We start from the raw sequence: 15922 nt of genomic DNA, 5'->3' as shown, positions 1-15922 counted from the left end.
TTTTCCCAGAGATGTAAAACCAGACAACATTCTCCTAGATGAGCAAGGTAAGAAAAAAACAAAACCTGTCTGTCTATGCAGCTCCTTCTAGCCTAGGTCCTGATTCTCCACTACCATGCATCTTGTGTGCATATTTACCCCTGGGCAAGGTGGGAGCAATACACTACTGCTCTGGTTTGGAAATATTTTATATTAATTTTGCACACAGGTTATGCAAGGCAAGGGAGAATGAAGTCTCAAGTACGTTCGTCATAAACCAAAGCTTATTTTTACTAGCTCTTATATTTTTAGGACAAATAATATTTCTGGCTGAGATTTTAAAAAGTGTTATTTTGTCTTCAAAGATATTAATATGATAGCTTCCAATCAAATTAACTATTAGAAAATAACTTTGTGTCCTACCAATCTGCTAGTTGATAAACAATGTTGGGGACCTGTTTCCACAAATACCTTAGGCCAAGGTATCATAATCATTTGTCATCTTCAGTACTTGGAGTCAAGAAAAGAGGTATTTATATATTTACTTTGAGCTTTAAAAATACAATTGTAGTCACCTACCTTGTGCTTTGGGCACTTGGGCTATACATTAAAAATCACAACATGAACATAAACAAAGGACTGCCCATAAACATCTTCTCCTCAGCTTATACTCTCTTCAGCAACCTTACAGAAGTGGAAGGGGGGGTGGGGAATGGGCTTTACAACTTGCCTGGAAGATTAACAAATCTGGGCTCTGATGGAACAAAGTGGAAAACTAGATTAGGACTCTTCACTGAGGACGTACTACTAGCAGCTCTCTGTTTTAAATGGAAGGCGTTCCATCTTGTGCACCTCTGCTGATCTCAGCTGTTGCAGTATATCATTGGGAAAGACAGGCAATCTCTCAGGCAACCAAGTTCTAATCCTTTCCAGTTTTTATAGGTTCAAACCAACAGCTTGAATTCAACCTGAAAGCTTACTGGAAGCTGGTGCAGATCGCAGAGCACTGAAAAACTATTGCGCATAAGATAGAAGAACGAGAGGAGAGGAGAAAACAGGAGGAGAAAGGGGGCTATTCTGCCCTTGATTCAGATACGAAACATCCAAAGATGTCAATTGGGGAGCCACATGCAGATGTAGGGCAGAAAATAGCCTTACAGAAGAGAGAGAGTGGTTTGCTTTGGACTAGATTTCTAGCTTGCCTTGAAAGTAACTATCCCTCAGGCAAGTTTTGGAATAATTGGTTGACCTGCTGCAACTCACATTGGATTTCTTTCTTGTTTGCCTTGACAGAGTAGATGAATTGGCCACAGATTTTATATGCTCCACCTAATGTAGTTTTATTGTGATGTGTCTGTTACACAAGTAATCTATGAACAGCCACCTTAACAGTATGAAAAACGAAATTGGCATGTAGCCAGCTTCTTTTAAAGAGCAGACTTGGCTATATTGGAAGCATGATCAGAGTTAAAGAATTAAGGAATACTGGAGTTCACTACAACCCAAATTCTCCTCCTTCAATGCTATACTTAACTGTAGTGACGTCTCTTTTCTTGCTGTTTTGAAATCAAGGACCTAAGAGAGAGTGCTGCATCTTCCTTCATTCAAAATATGTTTTTGCTCTGGAGAAGACACTTGAATGCAAACAGACCAGTGAGCTTTTGATGATTTATAAGCAACTTCTTGACAGTTTGTCCACATATCCCTCTGTCTTCATCTCTTTTCAGATCAGGCAGCATTGGTCTCATATGCATAATTCATATAGCTATCAGGCAGCCTCTCACAAGAAGGCAGAAATGGCAGGGATATGGTACTGCCAGCTTACTCTGACCACAAGCTGTTTGGAAGACTTGCTATACATACTCATGGATAAACCAGTTTATACTTAAGCCATGCTGGTTTATACATGGGTTCATGCAGTAAAGAAAGAAAAAAAAGAGAGCCAGATCTGCCTGAGAAAGCCGTTTTTCTCCAACCAGAAGACGAGAGATTTATTACCCATTGCTTGGGAGCCACAAGTCCAAACTGGGATGCCCATCCCCTATAATGGGGGAAAGACAAAATTGCCACAGCGGCTGGGGAACAACCAGGTTCCTAAGTGCACGTTAGCATCTTTGGACTTGTGGCTCTTACACAGTGAGCATATTATAAAATTTGTGGCGATCATAAAACACACATGCTGCAAGCTCTTTATTTGCAGTAAGAGCTGCTAGCTGGGGGGTTACTGTCTCTTCTACCGCCTGGGCAATTCATGGGCCGCAGGTTTGTATAATTTTTGGTGGTGCCCAGAACGGGTCCAAGTTCCGCCCCGCACCTGCTTTGTAAGCCGATATATATTTTTTAAAATAATGTAAAAGTGGACTGGAAACAGTAAGCAATTAACAGTTTCCCTATATTGCACAATGTGTTGGGGGGGGGGATGAGGGCTCTGGCTGGGGGTGCGGGTTCTGGGGTGGGGATGAGGGGTTTGGAGTGTGGGAGGATGAGGGCTCGGGTGTGGGAGGGGCTCAAGGCTAGGGCAGAAGGTTGAGGTGTGGGGATGAGGGCTGTGGGGTGGGGCCAAAGATGAGGGGTTCATGGTGCAGGAGGGGGCTTAGGGTGGGGCAGAGGATTGAGGTGCGGGGGGGGTGAGGGCTCTGGCTGTGGGTGCGGGTTGTAGGGTGGGGCCGGGGATGAGGGGTTTGGGGTGTGGGAGGGGCTCAGGGCTAGGGCAGAGGGTTGGGGTGTGGGGGATGAGGGCTCTCGCTGGGGGTGCAGGGTCTGGGTTGGGGCTTGGGAGGAGGGTTCAGAATGTGGGAGGGGGCTCAGGGCTGGGGCAGAGGGTTGGGGTGTGGGGGAGTGAGGGCTCTGGCTGGGGGAGTGGGCTCCGGGATGGGGCTGGGGATGAGGGGTTTGGGGTGTTGGAAGGGGCTCAGGGCTCCAGCAGGGAGTGAGGGCTCTGGGGTGTGGCTGGGGATGAGGGGTTTGGGGCATGTGAGGAGCTCAAGGTGGGGCAGAGGGTTGGGGTGCGGGGGATGAGGGCTCCGGCTGGTGGTGCAGGGTCTGGGGATGAGGGGTTTGGGGTGTGGGAGGGGGCTCAGGGCTGGAGCAGGGGATGAGGGGGGGTTCGGAGTGTTGGAAGGGGCTCTGGCTGGGGGGTGCAGGCTCTGGGGTGTGGCTGGGGATGAGGGGTTTGGGATGTAGGAGGGGCTCAGGGCTAGGGCAGAGAGTTGAGGTGCAGGGGTGAGGGCTGCAGGGTGGGGCCATGAATGAGAGGTTCATGGTGCAGTAGTGGGCTCAGGGTGGGGCAGAGGGTTGGGGTGTGAGGGGGTGGGTTGCAGGGTGGGGCCAGGGAAGAGGGGTTCATGGTGCAGTAGGGGGCTCAGGGTGGGGCAGAGGGTTGGGGTGCCTCATGGGGTTGCCTGCCTCATGTTCACTTGTACACATAACTCAAACTGGAGCTTGGGTTGCTCCACACCTCAGTCTCACAATTCATCATGAGCGCCCGAATGAGAGACATCATACCCTGACTGATACAGCTTATGTTGCAGTCTGATAGCTTGGCACAGCTGCCCCAAAAGAATGGGTACTCTGGCTCTAAACAAGAAATTATGCTCTGAAGGCAGTCTCCACAATTTTCTTTTTCTCTTCCTACTTCTGCTGCTGTTTCTATAGGGTTTCCCTTTGTTCTGAAATGTTCTCCTAGTCTGGCATCAAAATCAAACAGCACAGAATAATAAACACATACTCCCAGGAACAATCCTGCTTTTGCAGGGAAATGGGCTGGATGATCCAGGAGGCCTTTTCCATCTCTTTCCATTTTGTGATCATGACTCTGCTCAGCATTAGGCCTAATTGAAAACATTCATAACATTTTTGAAAATTTTCAGTCACTTCTATCTAAGGACATGTCTACACTTGCCATTTAAAGTGGAAAAAGTCCCTTTTTTGTGCAAAAACCATGAGAGTGTCTACACTTGCCAATGACTTTTTGCAGTGAAACTCAGAAGTATCACCACAAAAAGAAAACCACCTCCACGAGAGGCATACAGCTCTTATCGGTGATGTTTTTGCAGTGATGTGCAAGTGAAGACACATTCTTCCTGTTTACAGAGCTTTTAGCCTCCGGAGGATATCCCACAGTGCCTAGGTGACCACTTTGACCAGCAGCTCTGCTGCTCTGATGCCAGGTAAAGCCCTGTAAAGCCCCAGGAACTTTGAAATTCCCCTCCTGTTTTCTTGGCAAGTGCTCACTTATCAGGCCAGGTGACAATGCCTGCTCCACAGAGGAAATGATCCCCTGCTTGGAGCAATGCTGAGCTACTGGAGCTTATCCGTGTTTGGGGACAGGAGGCTGTGCAGGGACCCAGGATGCCCCACGATCACCCCCCCCCCAGACCTATTTTCAAGCTGGAGAGAGCTGAACTATGGGATAGCTGCTCTAGAGTGCTGCTCTCATCCACATGGAAGTACTGCTAATGTAAACACTCTCTGACACCTGAGGAATTAAGTGAAAACACAAACCAGCGCTTTATTTTCACCAGTTCCCTATCAATGGTGAAACTTAAAGTGCAAAAACTCTGCAAGTGTAGACATAGCCTAAGGTACTTACATGGTACCCATCACTGTAGTATCTGAGGGTCTCACAATCTTTAATGTATTTATCCTCACCACACCCTTGTGAGAAAGAGAAGTACTCATCTTCATTTTACTAAAGAGGAATTGAGGCATAGAGAGACTAAGGGATGGATTTTTAACGGTATTTAGGCACCGAAAGATGCAGAAATCAATGGCAACTAGGTGCCTAGGCACTTCTGAAAATCCCACTAGGTGCCTATTGGAGGCCACTTCTTCAGTCACATGGGAAATCTGTGGCAGAACAGGGAGTTGAACGTGGATCTCCTAATGTCCAATGTCTAACTACTGGACCACTCTTCCTCAAAACAACAACAAAGTGAAAAATGTTATCTAAATATTTGAAAAACTGAATTTGTTTGACCACTGTTTCTCTTGTCCTCTTGCTTTCCAACCAGGAATACAGTTCCTTTCTTTTAATTTTGACTTTACATTTTGGAAAATGACTGGATTGCAGAAAATGATGAAAAATTGGCAAACAAATTTTCACCAAATTTTCCAATTTATTTTGTGGAAGTTTCTGGTTCAGAATCCTACAATGGCAAGGAAATAGGCTTTTAATCCAAAGAGTCTTTTCCCTCACAATCATCTTTGATTCTTGGTCTGTCAAACCAGCACTCCACACAAGCATAAAAGACATTTTAGAAAGGGGTAATTCATTGCAGACATAAAGGACAACAGGTTTTATGAATGCATGTGTAATTGTAATGGTTGCCTTATGTGGAGTTAATTTATATACTGTAGAAATCAAAAAGGCATCTTCTTGTCCTTTGAAAAGCCACTAAGTTACAGTTGATAACTATGCATCCATTGCTGTGTGGGCGGAAAGCAGTATATCCATTTGCCCATATGTAACTCATTTTAGCTCTGATCAGATGCTTGTATGAGCTGGAATAAATTGGACATTTTTAATGACTACAAAACAGCACCTCAAGTTTGGCATTTAATAAGGCAGAAAAATAACGATTTTTTTCCATCTGAAAAGACTGGGACCTTAAGAATACCTCCATGATCTATTATGACCATTTAATGAGAGCCAGGTGCCACATTGCCTGCTCCTTTAGTAAACAAGCATCAAATGTTTTCTGAATAATTTAATGTGTGTCTAGGTTACACAATGTTCCATTTATGACTATTTTATTAATACCTCTTTAAAAATGTGTCTTTATTTCTAAGGTCATGCACACCTAACAGATTTTAATATTGCAACAATAATCAGAGATGGTGAAAAAGCAACTGCGTTAGCTGGAACCAAACCATATATGGGTAAGAAATATTATTTATTAATTGTCTCTACAATTTACTTTGAAAGGATACTTACAGCATACCATTTTATAATTTGTGGCTAACACAATGTAATTGAACTAATTTAACACATTAATGCAAGCAACTTAGTCATTCTGAAAAGTTAATTAATCAAGCGGTCTATCCCTCAAGATGTGTGAATTATTCCCCCCAAAAACACCTCATAAACCTATTGTGTTTGCTCTCATCAGCCTCCCAGTGTTGTCTTCAGTTCCTGTTGTTCCTGCACTAACTTAGGACCTGTTCCTGGAAGGTGCAGTTTCCACTGACTTGGGTGGGAACTGAGGGCACTCAGCACCTTGCATGGCTAAGCTCTTAGACAGTAAGCTGTTTGGGACAGGAACTCAGTTTTTTGTTTGTCTTGTAGGATCCCATCTAGGGTGACCAGATGTCCTGATTTTATAGGGACAGTCCCGATTTTGGGGGCTTTTTCTTATATAGCACCTATTCCCCCCTCCCCCATCCCGATTTTTTACGCTTGCTATCTGGTCACCCTAATCCCATCTATGGCACTAAATAAAAGTAATTATGGCATCCATAAACTGATGCTTAATCCAAATCTGCAGCGGATGTAAATATACTATAGCCAGAGTAAATACATTGTTTTCTTTTCTGTTTTTATTTAGCTCCAGAGATTTTTCACTCTTTTCTGAATGGTGGGACAGGCTACTCCTTTGAAGTTGATTGGTGGTCTTTAGGAGTGATGGCTTACGAACTTCTTCGTGGATGGGTCTGGTGTCCTCTACTGTCTTATATGATGGTGTTTTCAGATATTTTTCTTAATAATCTTCACAGGGAAGAATTGTATTTTTTTCATATTTCCATTTCTTTTCCTCAGAGACCCTACGACATCCACTCCAGTAACCCGGTAGAGTCTTTAATTCAGCTGTTTAGTACTGTAAGTGTGCAGTATTCATCAGTATGGTCAAAAGAAATTGTTGCTTTATTGAGAAAGGTAAATACTGTTTCTTCAGTACAATTTCAATTGTGTGGTCACAAATTCCATACTGGCTACAATATGTACAGGGCTAACTAGTCTTCTGTTCAGCTTCAAGATATTACTCCTTTATGTCTTTATACAATGGTTAACACAATTTAATTGCTCCAAAATATAATTTGAGTAGTCATTTGATGCTTTATCCATCTTCTCTTCTGTTAGTTAGCAAGTGAGGTGTGTTACGTGATTGGTTTAAGTCATATAATCAGATACTTGCTCAAGTTAAGATACTGTAGTGTTAACATAACTGCCTGTATGGAAATGTATTACCTCCTATACTCTGAAATTCATAGCTGACTGTTGAAATAACTACCTTTCACCATAGAATGATTGCAGCATAAAATACATAGGTGTTTGGATATCCTGCTGTGATAATGCTTTTTTCCCCTTTCTCCAATTCTGCAGTCAGTGAATCTGATTCTGATTTGTCTAGTAATTAGAAATGTGTTTGTTTTCTTTTTTCCGGGGAATGGGTCCTTTGTCACTTCCATTTTATTATTTATATCTAAGAAAGTCTGTTGATTTTAAGCTGATGTTGGTTTCCTGGCTTCTATTTATTAAAGGATTCAGAAAAGTGGCTGATCATGAGAGTATAAAAGAGATAAACACTCCACTGACAGCAAATAAGTGACTCCAATATAAGTTAGAGTTGGGCGGACAATTTACATAATTAGATTTTATTTTAGAAAGAAGCAGAGTTGTTAGTTACTTTTTCAATAAAAATTACTCAGCAAGATCACATACGCCATCTACTGGATTAACTCAGAGAATGCATGTTTTTAAAGAGAACATTATATATGGAAATTAATAATACATATCCATAATCCAAAAGTTATCAGTCATCATCCCCAAACAAGGAAGTCCCCCATGCCTCCAAGAATCCCACCAGTTTTCTTGCTCTAAAACATTGTCCAGCTGAGAACTGCATGAGAAATTCTTCAGAGCCCAGTATCACTTTTCCTTAGGGTTTGTCTACACTGGCACTTTACAGCACTGCAACTTTCTCACTCAGGGGTGTGAAAAAACACCCCCTTGAGCTCAGCAAGTTTCAGCGCTGTAAAGCGCCAGTGTAGCCGCGCTCCCAGTGCTGGCACCTACACCCCTCGTGGAGATGGGTTTTTTTAGAGCGCTGGGAGAGCTCTCTCCATGTGCTCTGCCACGACTACACAAGCCACGTAGACTAGCCCTTAATCAGCTGGCTGAGGAATTGCTGAATAATATGGGGCATTTCTTTCCCAACATAGGCTGAGCGTGTTATCTACACAGCACTTCCTGATCTTCCCAGGCAACAAGAGATCAGGACTAGTAATCAAATGTTTCCTCCTTTGGGCCCAAATGAGGAATTTTCCCATCAACTAACCCAGGCATAATTAATTATGGTATTTCCTAATGTTTGAGTGCTTGAGTTTGCAACCTTAATAATTTTTCTTTTAACATAGGTTTTTTGGTTTTGATGCAGATAATAAGTTACATATCATTTCCCACAAAGGGTTTTTTCTCTCTTAGTTAATTATAAGAGCATGATTAAAGACAGAATGATTCTGTATGCCTGTTCTTTCTCAGGCCAGACCATGCCTTACTGCAGTGCTTGTCATTTCAGCTATTGACAGTGAACCCTGAGCATCGATTTTCCAGCCTCACGGACGTTCAAACTTCAGCTTACTTATCAAATGTCATCTGGGATGATGTCTGTGAGAAGAAGGTGGAGCCAGGCTTTGTTCCTAATGTAAGCAAAAGTGATGACTTAATCAGTTTCCCCTTATTGAACAATGATCACTGTTTACTTAATAAGACAAAGGATTTCTATGGCTGAAATAACTCCTAAATGTATTAGCTGAAACATATTCTCATAAATCACAGAACTAAGCTTTCAGTCAGTACCTTTGTACCATTCTAACAGAAAGGCCGTCTGCATTGCGATCCCACCTTTGAGCTAGAAGAAATGATCCTGGAGTCAAGACCCTTGCATAAAAAGAAGAAAAGACTCGCAAAAAACAAGTCCAGGGACAACAGCAAGGACAGCTCACAGTCAGTAAGTCCGTCCTTGAATAGCTCAAACAATCCAGGGGACAAAAAGCTGAGGTGTTGAAATCTGTTTGTTATAAAAGCAGTTACTTTGCATGGTGGCTTTCCATTCACATGTATTGTAATAAAAATGTTCAGCCAAGAGGACAGTCAGACTGACTCTGCCCGAGAGCTAAATTCTCCTCTTCCATGCATGGCAGATCTCTTCCACATTCTTCTGTTGTCCCTAAAGTGACATGAGTGGGGGATCTATGCACATTGATCAAGAAACTATAAACGTCAGAAGATCCACTATGTAGATAGGGAAGAAAGATTTTTCACATCAGATGTGGTATCATTTAGACAGTTAGGTCCTGAGTCTTCTGTTACACTGGTTTACACCTGTGTAACTCCTGTGAATTCATATGGATTTACTCCTAATTGACCCTCATGTTAGTGAAAGGAGAACCAAATTATTAGTAAAATGAGATGTGTGGCAAGTTAGAAATATTGATGACACTAATATTAGTGATTCAAAGCTTTACGTCCACCACTTGAAAGAATAATAAAATTCTGCAGTATTACCAGGCTGGCTTCTCACAGCTTGTTTCAAATATTGCATGTTCAGTTCTCAAGAGCTATTCTCAACTGAATTTTGCAACACTACTAACCAAAACACTAGGATATTCTGTGCAGTCCTGATTTAGAATATTCCCAGTAGTGCATGGGAATCACTCTTTTCATGTAGATCCCTCCTGGATGTTCATGATGACCCTTGGTAGGCCATACAGTGCCCTTCCTTTGAGAGGTAGCAGGAGGCTTTGGAAACAATCAAGTAAAAAAGCAGATCCTAGGTGTCTCACATGAATTCCCACTAATATCCCATGAGATTGTGCTATGATTATTTTCATTGGCTGCAATAGTTTTGTTGTTGGTAAGAAAAAAATATTTAGGAAACACCCATTCTTTTAGAAACTAGGTTATATAAGTGTTTATCATCATGGGAGCCAGGGTTCAGGCTAGACTCAGGTCACTGGTAAAATGAATAAAGGAATCTCAATCTTCTCCATGATGGACATGTCCCCATAAAATAACAATTACATCATTTGGCATAGTACGTAGCTTCATCTCAGGGAAAGCCCAGTATTCATAAGCGGTGTTGCAGGCTATAACTGATGTATATGGGTAGATCTATGTGAGAAAGCAATCACAACACCTAACCACTTATTTCTGGACTCAGGGCAGTGCTCCTTGCCTCTCAATTTCATGAGCACTACAATTATCCCACAAATACAAATAAACAGATTTTTTAAGAATGCCATTTATCTTATAAACAGCAGGAAGTATCTGTTAGAATTCTCCCTGACTTGTGGGCTGAGTCTATTAACAGCAGTAGATCATTTCTTCCTTCAGCAATAGTTAACATTACAATCAATGAAGGTTACTATAAAAGATTGGAAGAATAATTCAGGAAGCCAAAAACCAGAACAAGCAAACTTAACAATAACTTGCAGAGGCACTCACTGACAAGTGAGTTAAAGGCACTGCTACATTTTTCTCCAGCGTCTATATGTCCTGCCAATCTCCTTGATGGTGCTGTATGCCTGTAGCTCTTAAGGCACTGTGGGATCCTTCAGGATGATAGTCAATATAGGTGAAATTCACCCCGGACATAGGACTAGTTAAAGGCCTATATACCGCTTAAATTCTGCATGAGACCTATTTTGAGGATTTAAGTGAATGAGTAGTATATAGGCCTTATGCTTGCTCTCTGCACCAGGGTGAATTTCACTATTTATAAACTGATTATTCATATAGTAAAGGATTGTGTGTATTAACATGTTATCTGTGTAGCAGGGAAATTATTGCACCAAAGTGAAAACAGAACACAGTGATTTAAAAATGTGAAAGAAATGAGGGTGTTCTTTTTCCATCATCAATTTAGGCTGAAAGTCATACTACCTGATTAGATTATATTCATGTGCATCTAGACACAACAATACAGTAACTCCTCACTTAAAGTAGTCCCGGTGAACATTGTTATGTTGCTGATCAATTAGGCTAGGTCTACACTACCCGCCTGAATCGGCGGGTAGAAATCGACCTCTCGGGGATCGATTGATCCTGTTGGGACGCGATCAATCGATCCCCGAATCGACGCTCTTACTCCACCAGCGGAGGTGGGAGTAAGTGCCGTCGACGGGAAGCCGCAGAGGTCGATTTTGCCACCGTCCCTACAGCGGGGTAAGTCGGCTGCGATACGTTGAATTCAGCTACGCTATTCGCGTAGCTGAATTTGCGTATCTTAAATTGACCACCCCCCCCCCCCCGTGGGGACGTAGCCCCAGGGAACATGTTCGTTTAAAGTTGTGCAATGCTCCCTTCTAACATCGTTTGGCAACCACCTGCTTTGTCCACTGCTTGTAGGAAGAGCAGCCCATTGCAGCTAGCTGGTGGGGGCTTCGAACCAGGGTGGACCGGCAGCCCCCCTATCAGCTCCCTGCTCCCCTAAGTTCCCTGGCAGCAGCTGCCCAGCAGGCTAGCAATTGCAGCTGTCCCTCCCCCCACTGCCATGTGCTGTTCCCGCCCTCTGCCTTGGAGCTGCTCCCCGAGACTCCTGCTTGCTGTGTGGGGGGAGAGAAGGAAGAGGGGGGCTAATGTCAGGGTGTCCCCCTCCCTCCGCTCCTGTACCCTGCTTACCCCATCTTCCATAGACCAGGGGGGACACGTGACTGGGCTCAGGAAGGAGGGAGCTTGCTGGCAGCAGCTGCGGTCTCAGCAAACTGATCTAATTAACAAGGCAGTGTACTCAAAGGGGAAATGCACATCTCTCTCTCACACCCACACAGTGTGTGTCTCTGTCTCTGTCTGTGATGCCCTCTCCCCTCCCTCCATTCCTGCTGCCTTGTAGAGTGTGAGCGTTAACCCTTGAGGGCTCAGCCAATTGCTAGTTCATCATTTAGCAGTAAGGCATTCCCTGGGAAATATCCCACCCGCTGACTCCTCCACCTCAACCAAGCTTCACAATCATCATCGCTGTGTACCAGTATTAAATTGTTTGTTTAAAACCTATACTGTGTGTGTGTGTGTGTGTGTGTGTGTATATATATATATACACACGTAGACTATATATATTATAGTCTTTTGTCTGGTGAAAAAAAATTCCCTGGAACCTAACCCCCTCATTTAAATTAATTCTTATGGGGAAATTGGATTCGCTTAACATCATTTTGCTTAAAGTCGCATTTTTCAGGAACATAACTACAATGTTAAGTGAGGAGTTACTGTAGTCACATATATAGTCTGTTGATTTCTCTCTATTGACTTCTCATGCATGTGATGTTTTTCTTTTTTCAAAACAGGAAAATGACTATCTCCAGGAATGTCTCGAAGCACTCCAGCAAGACTTTGTCATTTTTAACAGAGAGAAGTGAGTGAGGGGGTATGTTTTCATAAGGAAAAGGGGCTTCTTTTTACTTAGCAGAACTGGGATTCACAAAAACAGATTGTTGGGAGCCATAAATATGAGAATCAAAGCAATGGCCCAGTTCTGCATTACTGACTTCAATGGAGCAGACCCAGGCCCTATTTTTTTTAAAGCTCATCTAAAATATGGAACTGAAAAACAACTCCAAAAGCCTTAATGATTATTAAACTCTGTAGTTAAATCAAATATGCTATAGAATCATGTGGATTTTAAAATACTTATGATTTTGAGTCTTGAGTACACCCATAATACCCACCCATCCACTGTATTTTTGACGATATGGCAAATGAAAGAAATATGGTAAAATGTCCTCCATGCACCACAATGGGTGAATAAAAGCACTGCAATCAAAATATCTGCTTTCCTCTGTTGCTTGAAGATATTCATGACATTTTTGCTATTAAATTAAAACAATATGATAGGAGGCAATTCCTCCCAAGCTAGGAAATAAATAAGGAAACCGCCTCTAAACAAACCATGCTCCTTAGTAAGCACAGTAGGTTACTAGTTATCCTTTACAGCATGTACAGCACTGAGTAAGCCATTGGGTTTAAAATATAAAAATACACCTGCAGCTGTTTGAGTTCTGGTACCTTGTAGTCAAAAAGACTTTAAAACACAGGGGCTTATACAAAAATTTATGAAAACGTTAGGATATGGGTTAGGTGGATCTCAAATATGGAAGAAACACTCAGGAGTTTGTTTCATATATTACATTTGTTCATGCATTTGTTTCATGTATTACAATTGATACTTAGCGCATAAAAAGAGAGAATTCACTGCAATGGCTAAGTCATTGGTTGTCAAACTTTTCCAAAACTGGGATTTCCCTCCCATTTAGGAAGAATCTATCCTGGGCCCCTTTATCTTTCCGAGAACTACAAGGTGGTTGTGACCCCCTGATGCCTGACTGTGACCCCTAAGTTAGTACATGTGGATGGTAGGGGCACCTTAGGACTCATTTTCCATTTCAGTTTTTTCAGTCATAGTTTCTACAAAATTTTAAGTGTAGAGAAAGCATGTAACATGCTACTTATATGTTCTGCACAGGTTGAAGAGGAGTCAAGATCAAATGAATGAATCTATTTCTCCTCCTGAAACTACAGATGAAGCCGAGACAGAAGCCGAATCTGAGAATTCCAATTTAAATATGTGTAGCTCCGTATGTTCTTCTACAGGCAGCAGCTAGGACTACAGTTTCAAGGCAAGGGGCCAAAAGCCTACATGCCTCTTGAATAAATCATTCTCAGGTTGCACTGATGAATATATACTGTACACTGCGTACTATAATTGAAAAAAAAGTCACAACATCAATATTGTAAAACTGTAGCAGAGGTAGATAGTTCTTAAAGAACTGAATTCATGGATTTAAATGATGGCCAGTTCTGAACACTGGATTACCTACTATGAGGAAAAATACTTGCTATGCAACACCTTGGAGAAAATAGTTCAGTTTCTTTCTTTGCTCTTTTTTAATGGCAGATTGCTGACTCAGGCACATGTGAACATGGTAAGTGAACAGGTCAGATCCTTACATATGAGCAAGGAGCACGCAGCACAAGTGCGTGTTTGGGAAAGATTGAGAAGATGATGTAAAGCTCACCTTTGCACTCCGGAGAACTAAGATTGCTGTTTGCAGGATTGGCCCCTTGTGTAAATTAGAGAAGCCCTCAGGCTGCTCTAATTAATGACAGGTGCTAACAGCCTCAAGGGACTAAATAGCTGAGGAGCATGCAGTTTGAGAGCACTTCAGCCACACCCTCTTTCTTCTGGCTGCACACTACATGTAGGACCCTCTCTGTCAACTCAATGCAACTGGATGCTTCTCCTTGCACTGGGTCAATCCCTGAGGGGCTGGATATACTGGCTTTACAAAGAGAATCTGTTAGTGGAGTGGCACAAAGTGGTTGCACTGCACCCAAGGATCTGGTTTAATTTATTTAATCTCCTTGTATGGCTATACTTAGCTGCAAGGAGCTGTGCAAATTACAAGCAAATGAATCAGAAATTATTCTATTTTTTCAACTCATTTAATTAATAGGACAAGTTCTATTGGATTTTGGTTTTACTGGAAACGTACACTGTGGGTAGCCATAAAATGCTGCTCAATAAGAGAAGAAAGGTGGTGTCAGTTTTACCCTTCTGTTACTTTATTCTAAGTGTAAAATAAAGTACTGTACATAATCTACTGGTATCTGTCTTAACTTTTCATTAGGACAGGAGATCTCTTGACTTTGCTCCAGCTGTGGATATTGCCTAATTGTTTCAGAAGCCTTTTCTATGTTAGGCTTAGTGGCTTATTCTACTGTATAGTGGCTTTAAGTTACTATTACTGAAATCAAGCCATCAGTTCTACTACACCATTCAATTATTGTGCAGTGCATATATCTCATTATAATTACATCCACACAAAAACTATCAAAATCTGTTTGTTACCAGACCTTAAGAAATTTGCCGTGTTTGCATCCTTACTGTATGTTCCTGAAGCATAATGGATAGAGAATGTTTTTAACAAATGCAAACTCTTTCGAGGCAATTTCTGCTGTGTTGATATATAGTTTTCAGTGTCCATGAATGAAACAAAAGGAATAACCAGTGTAAAACAATTTTATATGTAAAACAAGACATGCTTACCTCTCCACAGTTTTATGTGGAAACTATTAAGTGGTGAAAATTGTGCAGAACCAAATTTTCATAAAAAATATTCAAGTGTGCAGGCACAACTTGTGGGGGTGGGGGAAAAAGACGCCAAAGCTTTTATACCAGTTGCACAGTTATTTTTAGGACACTGCTAGGTAAATGGTATGTCCTGTTAGTAATTAAACTGTAGAAGACCATGGTTCTTGCTAGAGCATGACCATCCACATCTTATCATTCATAGTATAATCAGAGCTGTGTGAGCTTGAATAGGTCCTAACATGGGGAGCCAACTCTTTTCAGAGAATAAATACCATCCAACTATGTTAATGTTCCTAGATATTATTATAAACTATCCCTGCTCTAATGATAGGTTGAAGTAAGGATTAGCTTATTTTAGTAAAACAGATCTAAAATAAATATTCCCCTCCCTTTTCCCCCTTCCTTACCAACTACAGAAGAAAATTTACCTCCTCAGCTCTGAGTCACAAACAAACTTTAAAAGGGGGATTTTTTTTTCCTTTTCCTTCTGCCCTGCAGTAACATTCCAGCTGATTATCAGTTAGCAAAAGAATTCACACAGCCATCCTCCTTTGCTGTTCCCTCCAAAGGCATGTTAAAGCATGTTTGAATAGAATGTATGATCTGGGCCCTATGCTTTGAAAAAGTTCAGTGAACATTTTTCTAGGAACACGTTGCCCCCCTACTCATGCATTTTGTTGTCAGATTCCACCCCCCTCCACTTACATTTTATTTTTGTAAAGGTAATGGAGCTAAAGCCTCACATTTTTGTCTTGATCCAAGACATATCTTGCTTTGCTCTCTCTCTCTCTTCCCCTTTCTGTTGCAGATTCCCAACCAGCCCACTGTCCCACGGCAGGGAAATTACCTTTTTAAAA

The 15922-nt window shown here is 41.9% G+C and overlaps 1 protein-coding gene across 2 annotated transcripts in view; it reads left to right on the top strand.

Annotated features, from left to right (window-relative positions):
- STK32C (serine/threonine kinase 32C) overlaps positions 1 to 14440 on the top strand; it is a 91543-nt gene extending 77103 nt beyond the window's left edge. The window contains exons 4-11 of one of the 2 annotated variants that reach the window (XM_024215601.2): positions 10 to 47; positions 5770 to 5859; positions 6525 to 6628; positions 6737 to 6853; positions 8496 to 8621; positions 8796 to 8927; positions 12262 to 12329; positions 13437 to 14440. In XM_024215601.2, coding sequence (XP_024071369.1) covers positions 10 to 47; positions 5770 to 5859; positions 6525 to 6628; positions 6737 to 6853; positions 8496 to 8621; positions 8796 to 8927; positions 12262 to 12329; positions 13437 to 13575 — 814 coding nt within the window. In that variant the 3' untranslated portion in view covers positions 13576 to 14440. Of the gene's footprint in view, positions 1 to 9; positions 48 to 5769; positions 5860 to 6524; positions 6854 to 8495; positions 8622 to 8795; positions 8928 to 12261; positions 12330 to 13436 lie in introns of both variants that reach the window. The other variant, XM_024215599.2, reaches the window with a different exon arrangement.
- Positions 14441 to 15922: the final 1482 nt, after the last annotated feature.

This window comes from Terrapene carolina, unplaced genomic scaffold (assembly GCF_002925995.2).
Source record: "Terrapene carolina triunguis isolate 2854851 unplaced genomic scaffold, T_m_triunguis-2.0 Scaffold95, whole genome shotgun sequence".
Classification (NCBI taxonomy): Eukaryota; Metazoa; Chordata; order Testudines; family Emydidae; genus Terrapene; species Terrapene triunguis.
Note: the sequence above shows the minus strand (reverse complement) of the source record. Positions and strands in the feature narration are given on the sequence as shown.